General features: G+C 48.6%; 6 protein-coding genes across 6 annotated transcripts; 3 read left to right on the top strand and 3 right to left on the bottom strand.

Annotated features, from left to right (window-relative positions):
• Positions 1–1012: 1012 nt before the first annotated feature.
• On the top strand, positions 1013–2918 carry J7337_001610 (uncharacterized protein; the record flags this gene model as incomplete). Its single annotated transcript, XM_044819349.1, has 2 exons — positions 1013–1486; positions 1542–2918. 2 exons carry the CDS (start codon positions 1013–1015, stop codon positions 2916–2918), a joined length of 1851 nt encoding a protein of 616 aa, XP_044687051.1.
• A 633-nt stretch (positions 2919–3551) lies between these two features.
• J7337_001609 (uncharacterized protein) lies at positions 3552–4037 on the top strand (the record flags this gene model as incomplete). Its single annotated transcript, XM_044819348.1, has 1 exon — positions 3552–4037. The coding sequence occupies one exon, from the start codon at positions 3552–3554 to the stop codon at positions 4035–4037; it is 486 nt and encodes a 161-aa protein (XP_044687050.1).
• Positions 4038–4713: 676 nt separating this feature from the next.
• Positions 4714–6525, top strand: J7337_001608 (uncharacterized protein; the record flags this gene model as incomplete). Its single annotated transcript, XM_044819347.1, has 2 exons — positions 4714–4938; positions 4996–6525. The coding sequence occupies 2 exons, from the start codon at positions 4714–4716 to the stop codon at positions 6523–6525; spliced, it is 1755 nt and encodes a 584-aa protein (XP_044687049.1).
• Positions 6526–6790: 265 nt separating this feature from the next.
• On the bottom strand, positions 6791–7861 carry J7337_001607 (uncharacterized protein; the record flags this gene model as incomplete). Its single annotated transcript, XM_044819346.1, has 3 exons — positions 6791–7030; positions 7412–7783; positions 7838–7861. The coding sequence occupies 3 exons, from the start codon at positions 7859–7861 to the stop codon at positions 6791–6793; spliced, it is 636 nt and encodes a 211-aa protein (XP_044687048.1).
• Positions 7862–8401: 540 nt separating this feature from the next.
• Positions 8402–8764, bottom strand: J7337_001606 (uncharacterized protein; the record flags this gene model as incomplete). Its single annotated transcript, XM_044819345.1, has 2 exons — positions 8402–8520; positions 8581–8764. The coding sequence occupies 2 exons, from the start codon at positions 8762–8764 to the stop codon at positions 8402–8404; spliced, it is 303 nt and encodes a 100-aa protein (XP_044687047.1).
• A 5737-nt stretch (positions 8765–14501) lies between these two features.
• Positions 14502–14921, bottom strand: J7337_001605 (uncharacterized protein; the record flags this gene model as incomplete). The annotated part of the gene is made up of 1 exon (XM_044819344.1): positions 14502–14921. One exon carries the CDS (start codon positions 14919–14921, stop codon positions 14502–14504), a length of 420 nt encoding a protein of 139 aa, XP_044687046.1.
• Between the last annotated feature and the right edge of the window lie 3358 nt (positions 14922–18279).

The following is an 18279-nucleotide window of genomic DNA, read 5'->3' as shown; positions in this document are numbered from 1 at the left end:
CAAGAGGCCGGGGTCTTGACTGTTTTCGGGCGAAAGTAAACAAAGCGCCCCGAGACCCACTCTCGCAACTGATACCAGCCACTCGAGGTTGGGATACACGCTGTTAGAGCCGCTGGAGTCTTGAGCGCGTTATGTGATTGGATGAGCCCAACTGTCGAACGAAAGCCCTGTCTTCCATCGCGGGGCCGTTTTGGGTTAACGATGCTGCAGGTGCACAGCGCGTCAAGTTTTAGGTTACAGGACGTTTTCTTGCATGAGGTTAACCTAGAGTTTGATATGTAACTTTTAAAAGCAACTGGCTGGATTTTACGAGACTGACTACTAACCTAGGTAGAGATTCTTGATTGAAGAATACGTCTCATGTAGAGAATATCAGTCAATCACTGTAGTCAGTAGTTTCATCTTGTGGCAGTGTAATAGTAATTGCGCATCAAACTCTTATCTTGCATCATGACAAGTGATACACACACACTCACCCAACAAGAACTTGACTGATCATGACCAAAGCCAAGCAGACTCACAGCCAAGATATGAGTGATATCCTGTCAATTAGCCTCAGTCCTTTCTTTCTCACCGTCTCTTCAGCCTCTAGTCATTGAAAATCGTTCTAGAATCTTGTGACCTGCTCGATTCGTTTCGTGGTGGGGCAGATGGTCCGTTGTGTTGCACTGTCAGTGTCAGTCGCTGTCTGATATTAGAGATAACTTTGATCTTGACATCGTCTCGAGTTCCTGCGTCTTTTTCCTTTTTTCTTTCTTTCTTTTCTCCCTACACATATTTCACTCGGTTCTTCCTTCTCCTTGTGAGATTGCATTGGCCTTTCTGAACATACTTAGCTTATCTCATTCCTTGATCTACTCCGAAATCGCATAGCCACAATTCATGAGATGTGCAACTCTATTTCATGAGCAATACGAGGCTTCATCAGAGGACTATTTTTTTCACATCTACCGCCAAAAAAAGAACTCAAAATCTTGCTTTCGGGTGCTTGAAATCACCTATTGTAGCTGCCATGGCCTGGCTCAAAATCATCGCTGGTATCATCAGCTTGCTCACCATCACCCAGCCCATATCAGCTGCACCCAGCCGTGAGAGCGCTCACAAAGAGTACTGCCCCGTTCTCTATAACGAACTACCAACCAACTGCCGTCCTCTTCCCGATACATTCTTGACTTTCTCCTCCAAGCCTTCTGATTCGCCTCCAGCAGACACCCAGATTCTCGAGGACGCTCTCAGTGCTCTTTCAGCTCTTCAAGACCACTTCTTTGAACCGGATTACGCAACATGGCCATCTGCCATTGATTGGACTGCCGCTGTTGCAGGAACAGTCGTGGCTGGAATTCTCACCACTTTGTCCAAGGCTATCGATTCGGTCGATCTTGCTGGTATTGATGATTGGAGAGTGAAGGAGAACATCATCGCGACTTTCTATGCGCAGCTTGTGGGTTCGTACTTTGGACAAGATGTACTGTCAATCAGAGGCCAGGTAAGTCGACTCCTCTGTAGAACGAAGCCTTTTATCTTATTGACATTTGATGCAGGCTTACGACGACATATTATGGGTCGCTCTTAGTTGGATCGAGGCCATCAAATTCGTGCGAACTCACGCTGATCTTCACTACCCCAAGATAAAATCCGAGGGGGTTTCTGAGAGAAGTAATCTGAGGGAGGTCATCGAATCTATGCCATGGCAGGGCTACAACTGGTTCTCATCTTTTGCCCACCGCTCTCGCATCTTCTGGAACCTGGCAACTCACGGGTGGGAGACAAGGTTCTGTAATGGAGGCATGGTCTGGAACCCTCGCTTGAACCCGTACAAAAACGCCATCACCAATGAACTCTGGGTGGCTGCTTCGATTTCCATGTACGAGCATTTTCCTGGTGACAACTTCACTGCGCCATGGCTGAACAGTGCTGCATTCCCGGGTAACGACCCTGCACATCTGGAGGCCGCCATGCGAGGGTACAAGTGGCTCATCGATGTCAACATGACCAATTCCCTGGGTCTATATGTGGACGGATATCACATCGATAGCACCAAGCCCGGTAACACGAAGTGCGATCTTCGAGACGAGATGGTATACACGTACAACCAAGGTGTCTTGCTAACAGGCCAACGAGGTCTCTGGTCCGTCAGTGGAAGCGCATCGTATCTGGAAGATGGGCATCGTCTGATCCAGTCCGTCATCAGAGCTACAGGATGGAATCTGAAAGAGAATAAGCCCGTCGATGACCTGAAACACCTGGGTCCCGGCCAGTTGCCTCCATGGTATGGACTTGGCCGCGGAGGCATCCTGGAAGAGCAGTGCGATGCTAGTAGCACCTGCTCCCAGGACGGCCAGACTTTCAAAGGTATCTTCTTCCATCACTTCACAGCTTTCTGCAGCCCTCTTGAACCTCTAGTCGCCAAACAGGGCAGAACAATCGACCCCCGTGGATACCGGCGTGTCAAAGGAATCCACGCAGATGCATGCCAGTCGTACTTGGGCTGGGTCAAACATAACGCCCATGCAGCTCTGAAGACTCGCAATGACGATGGCCTCTTTGGCATGTGGTGGGGTGCTGGCATCTATGGTGCTCTCCCGACACTGGGTACCGACGGTATCAACCACACCGCAGAGAACGCAACCGACTACCGCAACCAAGGAACGCCTGATGACGAGACTTGGGGTGGACTTCACCGATGGACCCCAGGTACAGGACACTGGTCACCTTCAGGGCCGAAGTCTGACCAGCATGTTATGGACAGTGTTGGGGATGACCTCGTACCTCGCGGCGGAAGACACTCACCTCGAGAGGTGAAGATGAAAGGGCAGGATCCCAATGAACGGGGCCGTGGCCGGACTGTCGAAACACAAGTTGGAGGAATTGCACTGCTTAGAGCATACTGGGAGCTTTCCCGATCATTTGAACGATGACGATTTCATGTTTATGACTGATAAAAATGCGTTTATAGAGTAGACAGCATAGACTGCGATAGAATGATGATTTGAACGCATTTGCGTTTGTAACATTTCAAAATACGTCTTGATGATGAGTGATTAGTGCCCTTGTTCGATCTGAGATTTTGTCCATCAAGATCATCCTATGCCATGATACACGAGCAAAGTGATAACACATGAAGCTAGCATGGTCGCATTCCGATTGTGGAAAACGGGAAATCGGTTTCCCAGAAGCGAGTGCGAATACAACGTAGGAGATAGACGACGCTACGGAGTAGATTGGTTGTGACAACCATCAAGACAGTGGCGCTAAGCCCTGTTTGGAGATTCATTCGATGTGTTAGTACGTCAGCGGTGGCTGCGCATTCGCATTCGAAGCTGCGCCGTGGAATTTCGAATGAATCTACAATTCAGGAATGGCTTCAACTGAGAGGGAGCAATATCTTAAAAGTTATAAGAAGCCATGGTTCGTCGTAGGGGAAGGAGTGTTCCCATCATCAAACAGACATCACAACTAATACATTCAAGACAATTACCCTACATCACAGACTTTACAATCAAACGACACACTTAATCACACAATACTCTTCATCTGCAATTACACTCATCATGGGTCTCATCGGTCTTGCAATCTGCGCCATCATGAGCGCTACAGACTCCTCAAAACAACAGCCTCGCTCAAGCGGGTGCTGTGGAAGTCGAAAACAACAAGCCTATCTCATGCAACAACCTCAACTCATGGGTCCCAACCCGGATTACATGGTCATGAACAGTGGTCGATCTTCATGCCACCAACGCAAGACGGAGCGTCGATATCAGAAAAAGATGCAGCGTGCTGAGCGTATGCAACTCCGAGCCGAACAGCGAGCAGAGAGAGATTATCAACGAGCCGAGAGACGACAAGCGGGTGTTGCAATGGTCAAGTCAGGAGCACAGAGAGTTGGCATGATTGGTAGCAGCTCAAGTCAGAATGTTCGTGAAACAAGGGACTTTCATGAGGAGCCTAACAATGGTGTCTACGAGATGGATGCCATGAACCAACGACATGTTGAAAAGGACGCACCGCCTGCATACGACGATGTGGTGAGGAAGTAAAAGGATGGGAGAGGATGATTTGGAATTGGAGTTGGTATATGAATATTATGATTAGAGCGATATCCAAATTCGAGAATACCTTACGATAAATAAACGACTTTTCGCATTACAAGGCCACCCATCGCATTGTGCAAAACGCCTTTCATTAACACGCAGGGCACGCCCTGAAATAGACAAATACAAGAGCTGTGGTTGGTGGTCCATCAGGTACAACCTCCGATGTCGAACCCCCACGGGCTGTATTCTAGCCCCTCCATCGGGGATAAACATTCACTAAATTACATGTAGTATCTCAGGGTCTTTACAAGTGACTCTTCTATATCTAATGTCTCTAAGTTCAATCAATCAGGCCATTATCCATTTTACCTGCTCGATTCTGAGCAATTTCACTGTAGGACATGGCACGACAATCGGCGTTAGATCGGCCTTCAGTGGACTCGGTGAGTCCGCCCAAGCAACATCCGCACCCGCTGTATACTTCTTATCTCGCTGCGGGCACCCCACAATTCGACGTCACCCCTGTGCCAATTGACTCACAGCTGGTGTCCAACAAAAATTCAGGTCCGGTCGTTCGGCGGTGACTAGAGCAAGAAGGACTAAATAATATTTACCTTTTCCTCACTCCAACCTTTGTTTTCCCTTTTTCACATACCCTCTTCACACATTCCCTCACACGATGCCTTCAGCTCAAGATCCCATCGTTGCGGTGCCTGTCAACGGCGCCGTGAATGGCACTACCAATGGCACAAACGGTGACTCTCATTCTCGGCCGCATACGCCGATGACCGGAATGGCCTTGACAGAGTACAGCGCCAATCCGTCTACACCGTCGGAAGAGAAGCGGGCGCGCATTAAGGAGATTGTGCCTGACGAGTATCTCCTCCCTACAGGATACCCAGATGTGAGTATAATACACCCCTCAACTAATACCAATTGCCGAGCTGACACTCTCACTCAGTACCTTCGTCTTATCGCCAGCGCCACATCCCGAGTCTACGAGGCCTGCAAGGTCACTCCCCTCACACACGCCATCAACCTCAGCAACCGACTCGAATGCAATGTCCTCCTCAAGCGTGAAGACGAGCAACCCGTATTCAGCTTCAAGCTGCGCGGCGCTTACAACAAGATGGCCCATCTCGACCCAAAGAAGAGCTGGAAAGGTGTTGTGTGCTGTTCAGCCGGTAACCACGCTCAGGGCGTTGCTTTTTCGGCACGCAAGCTCAAGATCCCTGCGACCATTGTCATGCCCGAAGCGACTCCTAGTATCAAGCACTTGAATGTTGCTCGTTTGGGCGGCCATGTTGTGTTGCATGGCGCTGATTTCGATGCGGCCAAGGAGGAGTGCGCGAGAAGAGAGGTGCAAGATGGTCTTATCAACATCCCTCCCTTCGACGATCCGTATGTTATCGCTGGTCAGGGAACCATTGGAAACGAATTGTTTGGCCAGGTCAACATGGCCAAGGTGGAGGCCATCTTCTGCGGTGTCGGCGGTGGTGGTCTCATTGCCGGAATTGGTCTGTATGTCAAGCGCATGGCTCCTCACGTCAAGATTATCGGCGTCGAGGCCCACGATGCCAATGCCATGGCGCAGTCCTTGAAGGCGGGAGAGAGGGTATTGCTCAAGGAGGTCGGCCTGTTCGCAGATGGTGCTGCCGTCAAGATTCCTGGCGAGGAGACATTCCGCATCTGCAAGGAGGTTATCGACGACGTTGTTGAAGTCACGACCGACGAGATCTGCGCCGCTATCAAGGACATGTACGACGACACCCGATCTGGCCTCGAGCCCGCTGGAGCCCTCTCCATCGCCGGTCTCAAGAAATATGTCTCCCAAAACCCCTCAAACGACTCGAAGCGAAACCTCATTGCCATCACATCAGGCGCCAACATGAACTTTGACCGTCTGAGATTTGTCGCTGAGCGTGCCACCATGGGTGAGGGTAAGGAGGCTTTGCTTGCCGTGCAGATTCCCGAGCAGCCTGGAGCATTCTCTGAGCTCATCAACAACATCATGCCCCATGCCGTTACCGAGTTCACCTACCGATACTCGACAGACGAGGTCGCCAACATCCTCATCGGTGTGTCTCTGACCGCTCCCGCCCACCAGCGATCAGAGGAACTCCGCTCTCTCATGGACCGCATCCAATCCAATAACATGAACGTGACCGATCTATCACAAGATGAACTCGCAAAGAGTCACATTCGATACCTCGTCGGTGGTCGATCCGGCGTTCCCAATGAGCGACTATACATGTTCACCTTCCCCGAGAGACCGGGAGCTCTCGAGAAGTTCCTCGTGACACTTCGACCCAAGTTCAACATCAGCCTGTTCCAGTACCGTAACTACGGCGGTGACGTGGGCAAGATTGTTACTGGCATCTTGTGTCCTGACGACGAGGTTCCTGAGCTGGAGTCATTTTTGCGCAAGATCGGATACCCCTATGAAGACTGCACCAATTCGCAGGTATTCAAGACATTCCTGCGAACTTAGAGCGAGTTGACGAGAAAGGCATGCTGCATATCTGGGTCGTGTAACATTCGGCGTTGGGTTCATAAAATGTGATGTTCAGTTCTGTAAAAGGCGGATGTTGTTATTTGGGTCACAGATTTAGCGAATTTGAACGAAACGAAACGACGTAGACTGGAATTATGTTATGTGCATGGGACATGCAATATAGAAATGGACTGAAGAGCACAGCTGAGCTGATTTGCCTGAAGCTGTATTTCCGAGGTTGTTGTGAATATGCCGTGATGCATTATACCGTGAATTCGAGGGGATTTCTGCCGTTCATATCCACTTGCATTATTGCCGCAACCGCTTCAGGGGCATGCTCCTGTATCTCCAGTCGAGTCCATCGGTCATCCCAGTGGCAATCGAGGTATTCTTTGATGGGTACGCAGACCATATGCTCACCACTGTCGTTGTGATGATGCTCGTCTGTGCCGCTGGAGCATTCAACCTCTGGGCCCCATCCTCGTACCCAAATAGCATTCCTCTGCATGAACCAGTGGCTGTGCAAGTGAATACATCAATACGGGTGGTCCCTTGGAGAGGTATCTGGGTTCGGAGAAGAACACAGCTGCAGCTGTGGGTTATTGTTGATGATGTTGTGCGAGGGAATCGACGTGTTGATTTTGCGTTAGGTTTAGTTGACCTTGCTGCCACCGCGACAAGCATGTATTCACCGTCAGTAGGAGGTAAACCATATGCGAGAGACTCTGTTATAATGCCACAGCTATAATCCTTAATGAGGGCGAGAGCCAAGTCACAGGAAACAGGCCTGGGCTGAGGGCCGATGACAGTATCACCTGCAAGTTCAGTACGAATCTTGGTTGGTCAGCTATTATGATCTGCACCTCGAGAAGATGAGACTTACCAGAACAGAAGGTGAAGTGAAATCATCTTCCATGCCACTTGTCCGTATACCTAATCCGATAATCCGATCATTGGGTGCGATGGGGACATGTACCCAAACCACATCCCTTCGATCGAGTTCAGACAAACGAGCGTATGTCGTCAACGCAGTGGGGAAGCGAGACGTGTGAGAATGAATAGCCCGTAGAGAAGACCTAATGTAGAAGAAGGTGAGGCCCCTGGTGCTGCGCAAGTCCAGTGTGCGTAGACGCACATTGCATAACATCGATTTACCACTCGCGGTGAAGAATTGCATCTTAGCTGCTGGAGGAGGACTCGGTGTATCCCAAATGACTGACCTGCCACCCCAAAGATCGAGACGAGCTGCCCCAAGCTATATGAATGGTCAGCATTTCGAATGATCATGGCAAGAGGTTGTGCCACATACCCTGGAATCACACACACTCTTCATTGCTTGATCTGGGGGTATCAGAGCACAGGCAAGGCTTTCACCCCGCCAATTTTCGTAAGAAGGGATACCAGAGATTCTTTCAATGTTGCGTATACTGCGGCGATCTATCGTGACCCGCATACACCAAACCCCAGCAAAACTGTCGCTCATCACCGGTGCACCCGCGCCCCTAGTCCAAGACTCGACTTTGTCAAACATACAAGACAGGCCATCTTGGCCAGCTGCAGATGAAATTCTCTCTGCAAGATCTTTGATACCCAAGTAAGCCCAAACTTCACTGTCAGGAGACTTGGACCTGATATCTTGGGGAGGGTTGGGGGCAGTAGAGCCAGCTGCGGCATTCCCAACGATTCGGCAATCGACGGGCTCACTGATACGAGGCTCTTGTCTTCCAACTTGAAGTCAAGGCTTGAACTGAAGTAATGTCTCCATTTTGTGGCAATCCACACCCCGTTGAGGAGGTTATCATGGGTGTAATGCTGAAAGAAGAGTTAGTAGCACGAAGCATGCATCGTCACAACCCAATCTGACTAATTGCATTCAGCCTCCCCGCATGCATAGAAACCAATCCTTTCCTTCAAGTTCAAACTTCTCACAGCCGGCGGGAAATTTGAATAACTCGGTGCAATATGAAGGGCGAAGATGTGTTTCGCATGTTACTATAAATGGATTGATGTATCAGCATGGTAATAGCAGCCCATATCTCTTACGACACTTACAGGCAATGGACAGGTCACCTGGTGCCATATCGAAAAGGCAAAGGTCGCATTGGTCCTGTAGGCGGGTGTGCCTTTCCTCATCTCCATTGCCGGCTCGGATCAAATCGTCCCAATCATATCTATCAGGGTCATGGATCAACTCACGGGGTGCCTGAGTTGCATCTGGTAAGCTGTGATCGGACATGTCGCGACTGTTCTGAGATTCAAGAATCTATTACAAAGAGAGGCAGGGGAAAAAGAGCGATTCTTCTATTTCGTAGCAAATATGGAACCTGTATGCTCAGAAAGGGGCTGAAGATGAAAGAAAGTTTAGAATGTAAATAATAATAATAGAGCGTGGCGTGTATGCCGTAATTAATGCTAAACTACAAGGGTCTTCCTGTAAAATCCCTGAGCTGTGGCCGTGTTATCATTGATGTCATCTCACATCTTGATTCAATAAAGAATTGCTTTTTGAATATTTAGTTAAAAGACGAGACGCACGCGCCTTACTTATGGTAGTATTATTATGAACTCACGGCGGCTGTATTCAGCCCTCTATCCCCTTTCAACCAGCTATCAGACTACAGCTATGTCCTACATGTAAATTCATGCAAGTTAATGACCATGATCCTCCCCTCCAGACTCTAGAGTATATGTATACAGCTCAATCATTACATATTTATAACAAACCTACCTAAGCATAGGCTCCGAAATGCTATATCTCCTCTAGTCTAAGGAGAAAACTGCGAGCCATCTTGGCCAGCTGCGGATTCAATACTTGCTGCAATGGGGCTAGAGAGTTGACACCTCCTATGCCCACCGGGCCGAATTATTCTTGAGCTACATAGTATCTGGCTGACGGTACCATGTGATGATATTTCACATGATTATTCAAGAATAGTAGCCTCCGAGATATTTCGTCAAAAGATAAGAATAGCATTAATCTTGATGACAGAGAAATGAATCCACCAGTGTTAAAGCCTAATCCTCCTCTACCATTATAAACTCCCGAGACCTAGGAGTGTAGGCATACAGGTCGGATGTTACATCGTCACACCAAACCTTAGCGTACAGTCCGAGATCTGAACAAGTCCACGGACTGTTATTATATCCATGACCATAATGTGGAATATCCATCTCCGAGCAACAAACAAGTTCATAGTGTTTGTTATGATCAAGATGGTCTCCATAAACCGTGCGGTAGCAGAATGACACGGGTCTGTGACAAACCATGACCGGGTCAATTCCTACTCTGCATTGCCCTGCGGACCTCTTTGCGCCGTTCTTATACTCGAGAATAAAACCTCTCATGTATCCAGTGGCCCTTTCAGTGAAAATGTCGATTCTGACAGCGTTCTTCAGTGAAATGTCCACTGTAACAGCGTCGCCTCCATTAATCAACTGATCCATCGAGAGGGAGATGATGGGGAATCTAGGGGCGCGTAGCTTCTCCTGATTTTTGTCACCTGCTAAGCCTAACAGCGTAATCCCACCCTTTGCTGGCGTATTGTGAAAAAGAACGGTGGGCGTTCCTCGAAAGAAGTAATTCATTTCTTCTTCATGGAAGTTTGGACCAAGAGAGAAGTCGCCAGCAAGCTTCGTGGTCATCTAGGCACCCGGTTAACATCGAGAAGTCACATCATAAACGGGAACTAACCAATAAAGCCATGTGATGGCTCGCCGGTTCCTCGCGGTCGTTTCTCCAAGTCCGCAGGCCAAACCTCACGATACGATCGCCATGTGCTATGGGCATGTATATCCAGACTAAATTGGGCTCATAATCTGGAAGAATGTCCTTAACAGTAGTCAACGCTATCGGGTCTTCGGGGGTGTGAGCATGGAGTCCCATCAAAGTGCCCCTGTAGTAAAAGAAAGTAATGCCAGTAATGTTGCGTAGATCGAGGGTGCGAATGCAAGTAGCATCTGTACCACGTGGTACCAAGAGAACCTCAAGCCCTTTGGTGGTCGGATTTGGTGGACTTGGGATGTCCCAAAGTTGGACAGGTCTTGACGATGAGGGACTCAGTTTCATCCGCGCATGTCCAAACTGTTTCCCTAATGTCAGTAGCGCTACGAGACAGGAAGCGATGCAAGATTCAGGACTTACTCTGAAATATAACCAAGTATGTTCCGCTTTATCAGAATCAAGAAAGAAGTACTTGTAAGGTCCGTATCGACAGCTCTTATACTCGGGCCAGTTGGGCAGTCTCTCTATGTCGAGTAGCCCATGGGAATCGAGGGTCAGCCGGAACACAAAAGACTCGGGTGGATTCTCATCGAACTCTGCATCCTGCCCTCGATGCCATTTTTTGAAAGTACCGAGATTGTACAGCATGTGATCGTCCTTGGATGAGCTCTCATCACACCTTGATAATTCCTCCGCTCTGGCTTCGATAATCAGATATTTCCAGACAAGACTCCCGCGTGAATAAGCAGCTATAAGCTGAAGGACCTCAGATGGCAAGGTTGCCAGTTGCGGTATACACAAGCCTTCTGCAGCGGAAGAGCTTATTGATACCAGCCCGGGTTCAATAAAACCAATGTGTGGCATGGATTGAGAAGAGCGTACAACCCACGGGATTCTCCAGGCCGCTGCAACCCAAACACGTTCAAGGGCGGGCTTGTCGTGATATGTCTGCAGAAATAACCAATAACACTCCGAATGCATTGTGACTGACTCAGGAGACCCCTTACAGTCTCGACAGTGGTCTTGATTGCACAAGGGGAATGAATCACCCCCTGCGATGATTTCTCGTCCTAGAGAAAATCGGAATCTCTTTGTGCAATAACTAGGACAAGTACCATGGCGGTCACCATGTCCATTGAGCACTGTAGCAGAGATGTCAATAACACAAAAGACTGGCCTCGACAGGAAGGGATTTGAGGGATGAGAGTCCTACATGCTATAGCCCATTCGCGCGGCGTGATGAGCTGAGAACAAAGACCACAGGTTGATCTGATAGCGACATGTACTGCGTCCCAATCTGATGTATCTTTATCAGACTCAACGATCATTGATTCCATCTCCGACTGTGGATCGTTTGAACCACCGACGTCTGTCATTTCGCTTTCTTTGTTGAGTTCCAGTCGGGGAGAGAACAAAATGCGGTGTGCAGCCGTGATGATGGAAGAACAAGGTCAATCACACAGCAGAAGCAAAGTGTGTGGATGTGATGTGGTTGGTAGCACTGCGCATTGCATTACAAGGGTTTTCAGTGTTAACATCCAATAAGATCGGGTGGCTGATATGACTCTGAGACCTTATGGGCATGAACGTAGTATTGAAACTATCCGGATACATTAATATTGCTCCTCTCGATGCAGCCTGCAAAATATCGACACGCTCATTCTTCAACTCAGTCATATGAGTCCAAATCAGCCATTCTATGATCACACGCGAATTCGAAGGTCCCGTCCATGCGAGTACATGTCCAGTGAGAGAACATACCCCTTTCATCATCGTCATGACTCTTCGAACCAGTGCTGTATTCGACTTTAGATTGCATAATCCGATCGAAAGGGTTGTCGTCGAAGCTATGGGAATAGCAAAGCCAGTTTGGCTTATCATAAGACTTGAAGGGATCAACCCCGACTCGGTATTGGCCCAGCGCCCTCTGAGCGCCGTTGGCGTATTCAAGGAGGAGTCCTCTGCAATATCCGCTGGCCTCCTCGTAATAGACATCGACGTGAACAATATCCTTTGCCTGGGCCTCAAAGCAAAGGCAGCCACGATATGGGGGACATCCTCCGTTGGGAAGAATCCGGGGGAATCGTGCTGAAGGCTCGTTACCCTTCTTGTCACTTACTGCTCCATATATGCCGTGGCCTCTTTTATGCGGAACATTGTACACAAATGAGGTCGGCTCCTCTTCTGAAAAGTATTCTTTCTTGGAAGATCTATAATCAGGACCTAGCACGAAATCACCGGCGAGATTGGTTGATATCTGTTGACGTGAGCTTTGGGACTAAAGAGGATGCCTTAGCCAGAGACTTACCAGCACTGTCGGTTTCAAAAACGATGGAGGCAGATAAACTTCCATACTATCGCGTACGCCAATCCTCACAAGACTGTCTTTACTCGAAATTGGTACATACGCCCACATCAAGTACTTCGGGTGTATTGTTGATATCTTATCCAAAGTGGCTTTTGCCGTTGGCGAGTCGGCTGTGTGAGCGTGAACCCCCATGATACAACCTCTCAAATGGAAGAATGTCAGACTGGTGATATTGCAGAGATCTACCGTTCGGAAACGGATAGCACCATCGCGGTCGATTGGTACTGCGAACGTGTTTAGTCCATTATCTGGAGGGTTGGCGTGTCCCAAAACCCCCCGTATCCGAAGCCTGAAGTCGTTTTCAAGAAGGCTCGCCCAAGCTAACCTGAGAGCATTAGTGATACTCACGCCTGGAGGAGACTTTTAAACATACCTTAAAATCAACATGTGCTTTTGCTGCTCGGATGGGCACGACGAAGAGATAAGCAAAAGCATTAGACCGAATCTGACTATACTCGGGCCAGCTTTCCAGTTTCTCAATTTTACTGAGGCCATCGCGATTGACAGTTAGTCTGAGAACGAAGTCTTTCAATGCGCCTTTATCACAGACAACTGGTTGTCCACGTTGCCATGACTTGATGCTGGCCAATGGGTAACTCTCGATATCAGTTCCCAACGAGGACATACTTTCTGCAACATTTTGGATGGAGCTGAACTTCCACGACGAGTGATGTGGCACAAATGATCTGATCATCTGCAAGACCACTGGCGGTAAAGTTGTTAGTTCTGGTTTCCAAAAGCTCTCGCGGTAGAAGCCCTCACTGACGCCTTGTTAATGTTATCGAGATTGAGTCGAGGTGTAAGTTGAATAGGGTCATGTAGCCACGGAAACTTCCAGCATGATGCAACCCATGCACGCTCCATTGCACTCTCCTGTCGATATCCCTTCATAAATACACGATAACAAATAGCGTGTATTGCTACAGAAGGAGGGGGCTTTGAACACCTACTACACTCATTACGTTGACATAATGGTAGTATTCCCCTAACGCGAACAGTTTCACGGGTTCTGGGATATTGGAACTTTTTGGTGCATTCCATTGGTTTGGTACATGCAGGACGTCAGCTATTCAAACTTACATGCTAGAGTTCATTGATCTGGACCCATCGGTTGATCTCAAAGGCCGCAATGCGATCTAAGATAAATATGTTTCAACCTCTTATATGGTTCTTCGCCCTCATCTTCCTCCTGCAAGGCCTCGTCCATATCACTTGTACTAAAATCCTCGTCTAAGAACATGATGGCTGACGGTAAGAAATAAGTTCACTGGGAGATTGGAAGGGAGATAAAAATGTGAGAGAGAAAACAGCTGCTCAGCGCGAATCTTAGCTAGTCTCTGGCTTAATTAAACGAACAGTTTAAAGGAGAACCTAGCTGTGGGAGCGAATGTGGCTGTGCTGTGGCTGGTAGAAACGCGACTTATAAGAGAACCGTGGGTACAGGAGCCAAGACACAGGCCATAGTAGATCATCTTTTATTGTTATAATTTTGTATAAAAGGGAAGTTTAAGACTGCTCTGGAGCTTGATTTCTTCGAAGGGCTCACCGGGCGTCCGTAGACAGTGATAACTAGAGATACCAATCATAACCACTATGTGTATGCTCACGCTCGATTGATTAGAATGACCGCACATAAATCATGTATAAGTATCGGTGAATGGTCTGACAGCAAAGGCCGCATTCAATAAGATACGTAAATGCGCCTTACCAAAATGTGGAATGTCTTCTTCCTAATCAACCAGTGGAAGAGAGACATTGTTGAGTTCATGGAGTGAGGGGCTGTGATGTGGCCGGTAATGCTACTTGTAAATGGCATAATTAAGTGCATCAGGCCAGGAACCACAAATACTTCTTATCGCGAGATGAGAAAGAAATGAATAGTTCTTAGTCGTCGCCCTCTTCCTCATCATGTCGAATGCAGATACCAAAAGTATCTGACTTGTTGTCGCACAGGAACTCAAGATACAAGCCTGCTCCTGCGCGCATACACTGCCAATCGTCAATGTCGCAAGGTTCATGCTTGTGGTCATCCTTGACATTCGTACACTCAATAACACAACTTCCGGTTTCCTCAAATGATTCTGGATCATAGATATCGCGGTAACAGAACCAGGATGGCTCTTCGTAAGCTTTGGAAGGATCAATACCAACTCGGCATTGACCTATAGCCCGCTGCGCACCGTTTGCATACTCCAGGAGCAATCCTTTACAATACCCATTCTTGCGATCGTAATAAACATCCGCACGGGTGACATTATTTGCTGGAGCTACAGTGTTGATACAGTCCAGACCCGGGGGATTCATGTTGTCGTTGTGATAGCGAGGAAACAGCAACAAGGGTTCACTCTCAAAGTTATGCTCGGTAACTATACCAAGTGAACCGCCTACTCCCTCAATCGGTACATTATGAACAAGCACAGATGGCTCATTGCCCGATAGATGGATGAGCCATTTCACACGTCTTGCATTTGAGACGTTGGCACAGGATTAGCTCGTCTGCTGTTTCAACAACATCCTGAGACTCTGGAAATCGGAACTTGTTGGCCAAATATGACGGGCTGAGGCCATCCTCGTTCCCAAGCACTAGTTGACGTTAGATCGGCGGCATAATGGAAGAAACATATGGAGCGGGTTTCCCACAGGCTACGGTCCACTCGTCGGTGTGAATAGTTTGATCGCAAAGTTCGCATTCTGGCTTGACTTAGATATGTCCTTTTCTCTTCGAATCCTTCATTTTGTCCAAGTGCATCTCCTCGGGGAGCGACAAAAAGGGTACTGAAATCGGGACACTGGAGGTAGTAAAGATTCCATTACATTAAACTTGGGCTACCTAAGGGACCTAAATATTTGTATCATTAGGTAAGGATCGAGGCACCGAGTTTTCCTTTCCTCGCGAGTCCTTGAAAGGTATAAACTGCAAGAGCAGGCGAGTTGCTGAGTATGCTGCAACTATCTAGATCGCCTTTGCAGTAAGCCTGGCTGATTGGGAGCAGCCTACTCCGTGGTGCATTCTGAAACAGGCGAACTGCATATCCTACAGTGTTGTGATAAAGACTGTGGCTCTTCTAAAATTGTTACCCCAAGGCATCTGTCAACCAATTGGGGCATGCATATGCGGTTAATGGAAAAGGAAGAAGGACCCAGGCTGCCAGGTAAAGGTAGCTGCCATGAACGATCTCAGGAGGCTGCTTTTTTCCACCGTAAATTTAAGGTAGGACCTGCATTTGGTTTAATGACCTGAAAATACGACCTGGTGTCCTGGCCTACAACAATTCATTCCTTCTTCTCCTTCTTCTAGCGAGTTTCCATGACCAGGGCAAGGTGGTCATTGCGTTGCCTGACCGCTGTCCCTGGGTCAGTGCTACCTTCTAGAAAGATCACAGCTAAGAACCCTGTGGGTGGCCTCAAAACTTTTAGAGACCCCGTCTCGGACGAACGACACTGAAAAGAATTACATGCAATATTCGCTTGTGATTTAGCAATTCTTTAGACGGCAGAAGAAGCAATTGATGCAGGTCGCCTCACAAGGCTGCAGTTTTCCCACGACAATCGCTGCATGTTTTCTGCAGACTGATCTGATGGGAGATGGATACTGACAGCCAACAGCCCGCAGACATGAAACACCATGACGAAACGTTTCACGAAATGATTCCGCAGAGCTTTCTATCTATTACATTTTGCAAGGATCCTCCTCCGACAAGCTGCCGCATCTGGCATTGGCATTGGCATGGCGATGCGAACGTGCCTGAATGAAGCTGTAAATTATCAAGCCATGTATCTATTTTCAGCCACGGCCAACGCTAACTGTCGCAGCATCCATCTGCATGACAAGAGGTCAATGCAAAATGGAGGCTCTTGAGAAAACACTCATCAGAATTAGAGTACTGATTGTATCACGACATGTATCAAACTTCTCAAAACGACCTCCCACGGCCATGTTTCCTCGCAGCTTGCCGAGGCAAATGACAACCATATCGGATATATCCCCAAAATGATGGTCTTCTGACCGATGGCATAACATGGCTGGCCCCTTTCCCGGCAGGCTGGAGGCTGGCTGCACGGATCCGACGATCAGGATCGACATATACGTAGCAGAGGGGGGAAATGATGACGGCAGAAGACGACTGCTACTAACCCTAAAAGACCATGGCTCACCGTCAGCCACGGCTTCGTCAAACTGATGGGGACATTTTTAATTATTGACTATGCATGGGTATGTAACTCTATGGAATCAAGAGAAGCAAGCTATCGGGTCTCTTCCGCTGCGTCAGCTCTCACGCAGGTTGTTTTTTGTCAGATTATTCCACCCCTGCCAAACATCAAAGAAAGATACCAGTGAACCGTTAAGCGCCCTGTGCGCGCTCGGTCATCTGCGCTTGGTGCCGCTCGCTAGTGAGGTTGAGAAGACCATTACCGGGGTCCTTGAAAGGGTTTGGTCAAGGTCCATGACGAGCAGCAAAGAGCACATCGCATCCCACTGAAGCTTTATCGAAGCATCCACCGAAGCGCCTCAACGCACTGACCCTCAGGTTTCTTCCCAACAGCAGCTCCGGGGCTGGCTCCGTTTCACTTTGTGATGGGATGTCCACTGCCCTAAGACGCCACTAACTTTAGGTACAGGGCGATAAGTTGCTAAGCTACGGACGTAACTGGTACTGCGACCATCTTAGCTGCATGCGCTTGTGCCAAGGTACCAGCACCACCACGCGCGGGCAGCCCAGAGCATCTCAGTTTATCAGCAGTCGCATCATCGCGAGAGTCAATTTCTGTGCCGTTCGGTGATTAACCCAAAGTTTGACTCTCGAAACCGTTCCTTTCCCGTTGAATTGCTTGCATTACCGATGCTTGCTTGCTTGCTTTTGGCTTGCTCATTTCTCCACTCAAAGCTTCACTTCCACAGGGGCCCTTGTCCCCTTGCTCGCTTCTTACACGTTCCTTCACCGTGTGTGACGGCACTGCCCGCCCGCCCAGCTAACTCAGGATAGTACCTACACTACTACAGTGCTGCCCTGGAGGTACTTTGCCTAACTACCCCACACCAAGCTTTCCTTGTGCGTGTGAGTGGGCGTGTCAAATGCAAGAGGGGCCTTCTGTGTCGTGGTCGTGGTCTTGAGTGGGCGTCGTTCATGTGGCGGCCAGAACTGGCACTGGAATCCATCTTTTCCCATGCGGATCTATCTATCTCCTACCTTATACTATACATGCTCCTTTGACTTGACCTGACTTGTCCTTCCTCAACCGATTTCCTCTTCGAGCTTCGCCAATTGCCATTCCTACAATAGTTTCCTTGTTGCTTCTTGACAGCTCGCCACCAGCTTTTCTTCTTCTTTGACTTATCTTCTATCCGTGAACATCAGATAACCTTCGTTTCTTGGCTTCCGCTCAAGCTTTGGTAAGTCCCAACACGAGTCTCCATTCTTTGTCCGCCATCCGTCATCGCTCACACTCCTCGAAGCCACCTTCGATCTATCCACGCGATCATTCTTAACGTTCAGCATCGGCGCCTTCACCTACACAACAGCTCGCTCCTTGTTCTCGTGTTGCGAAAAAAGATCCAAACCGCCGCCTTGGAACCCTGTGCGACTTCTACCTTGATATTCAGTCTGTGACTGCAGCTTTTACGCCCTCTACCTATCACGGGGCCCACGGATCGAGCCTGGGT

Source organism: Fusarium musae, chromosome 1, assembly GCF_019915245.1.
Source record: "Fusarium musae strain F31 chromosome 1, whole genome shotgun sequence".
In the NCBI taxonomy this organism is placed as follows: domain Eukaryota; kingdom Fungi; phylum Ascomycota; class Sordariomycetes; order Hypocreales; family Nectriaceae; genus Fusarium; species Fusarium musae.
Note: the sequence above shows the minus strand (reverse complement) of the source record. Positions and strands in the feature narration are given on the sequence as shown.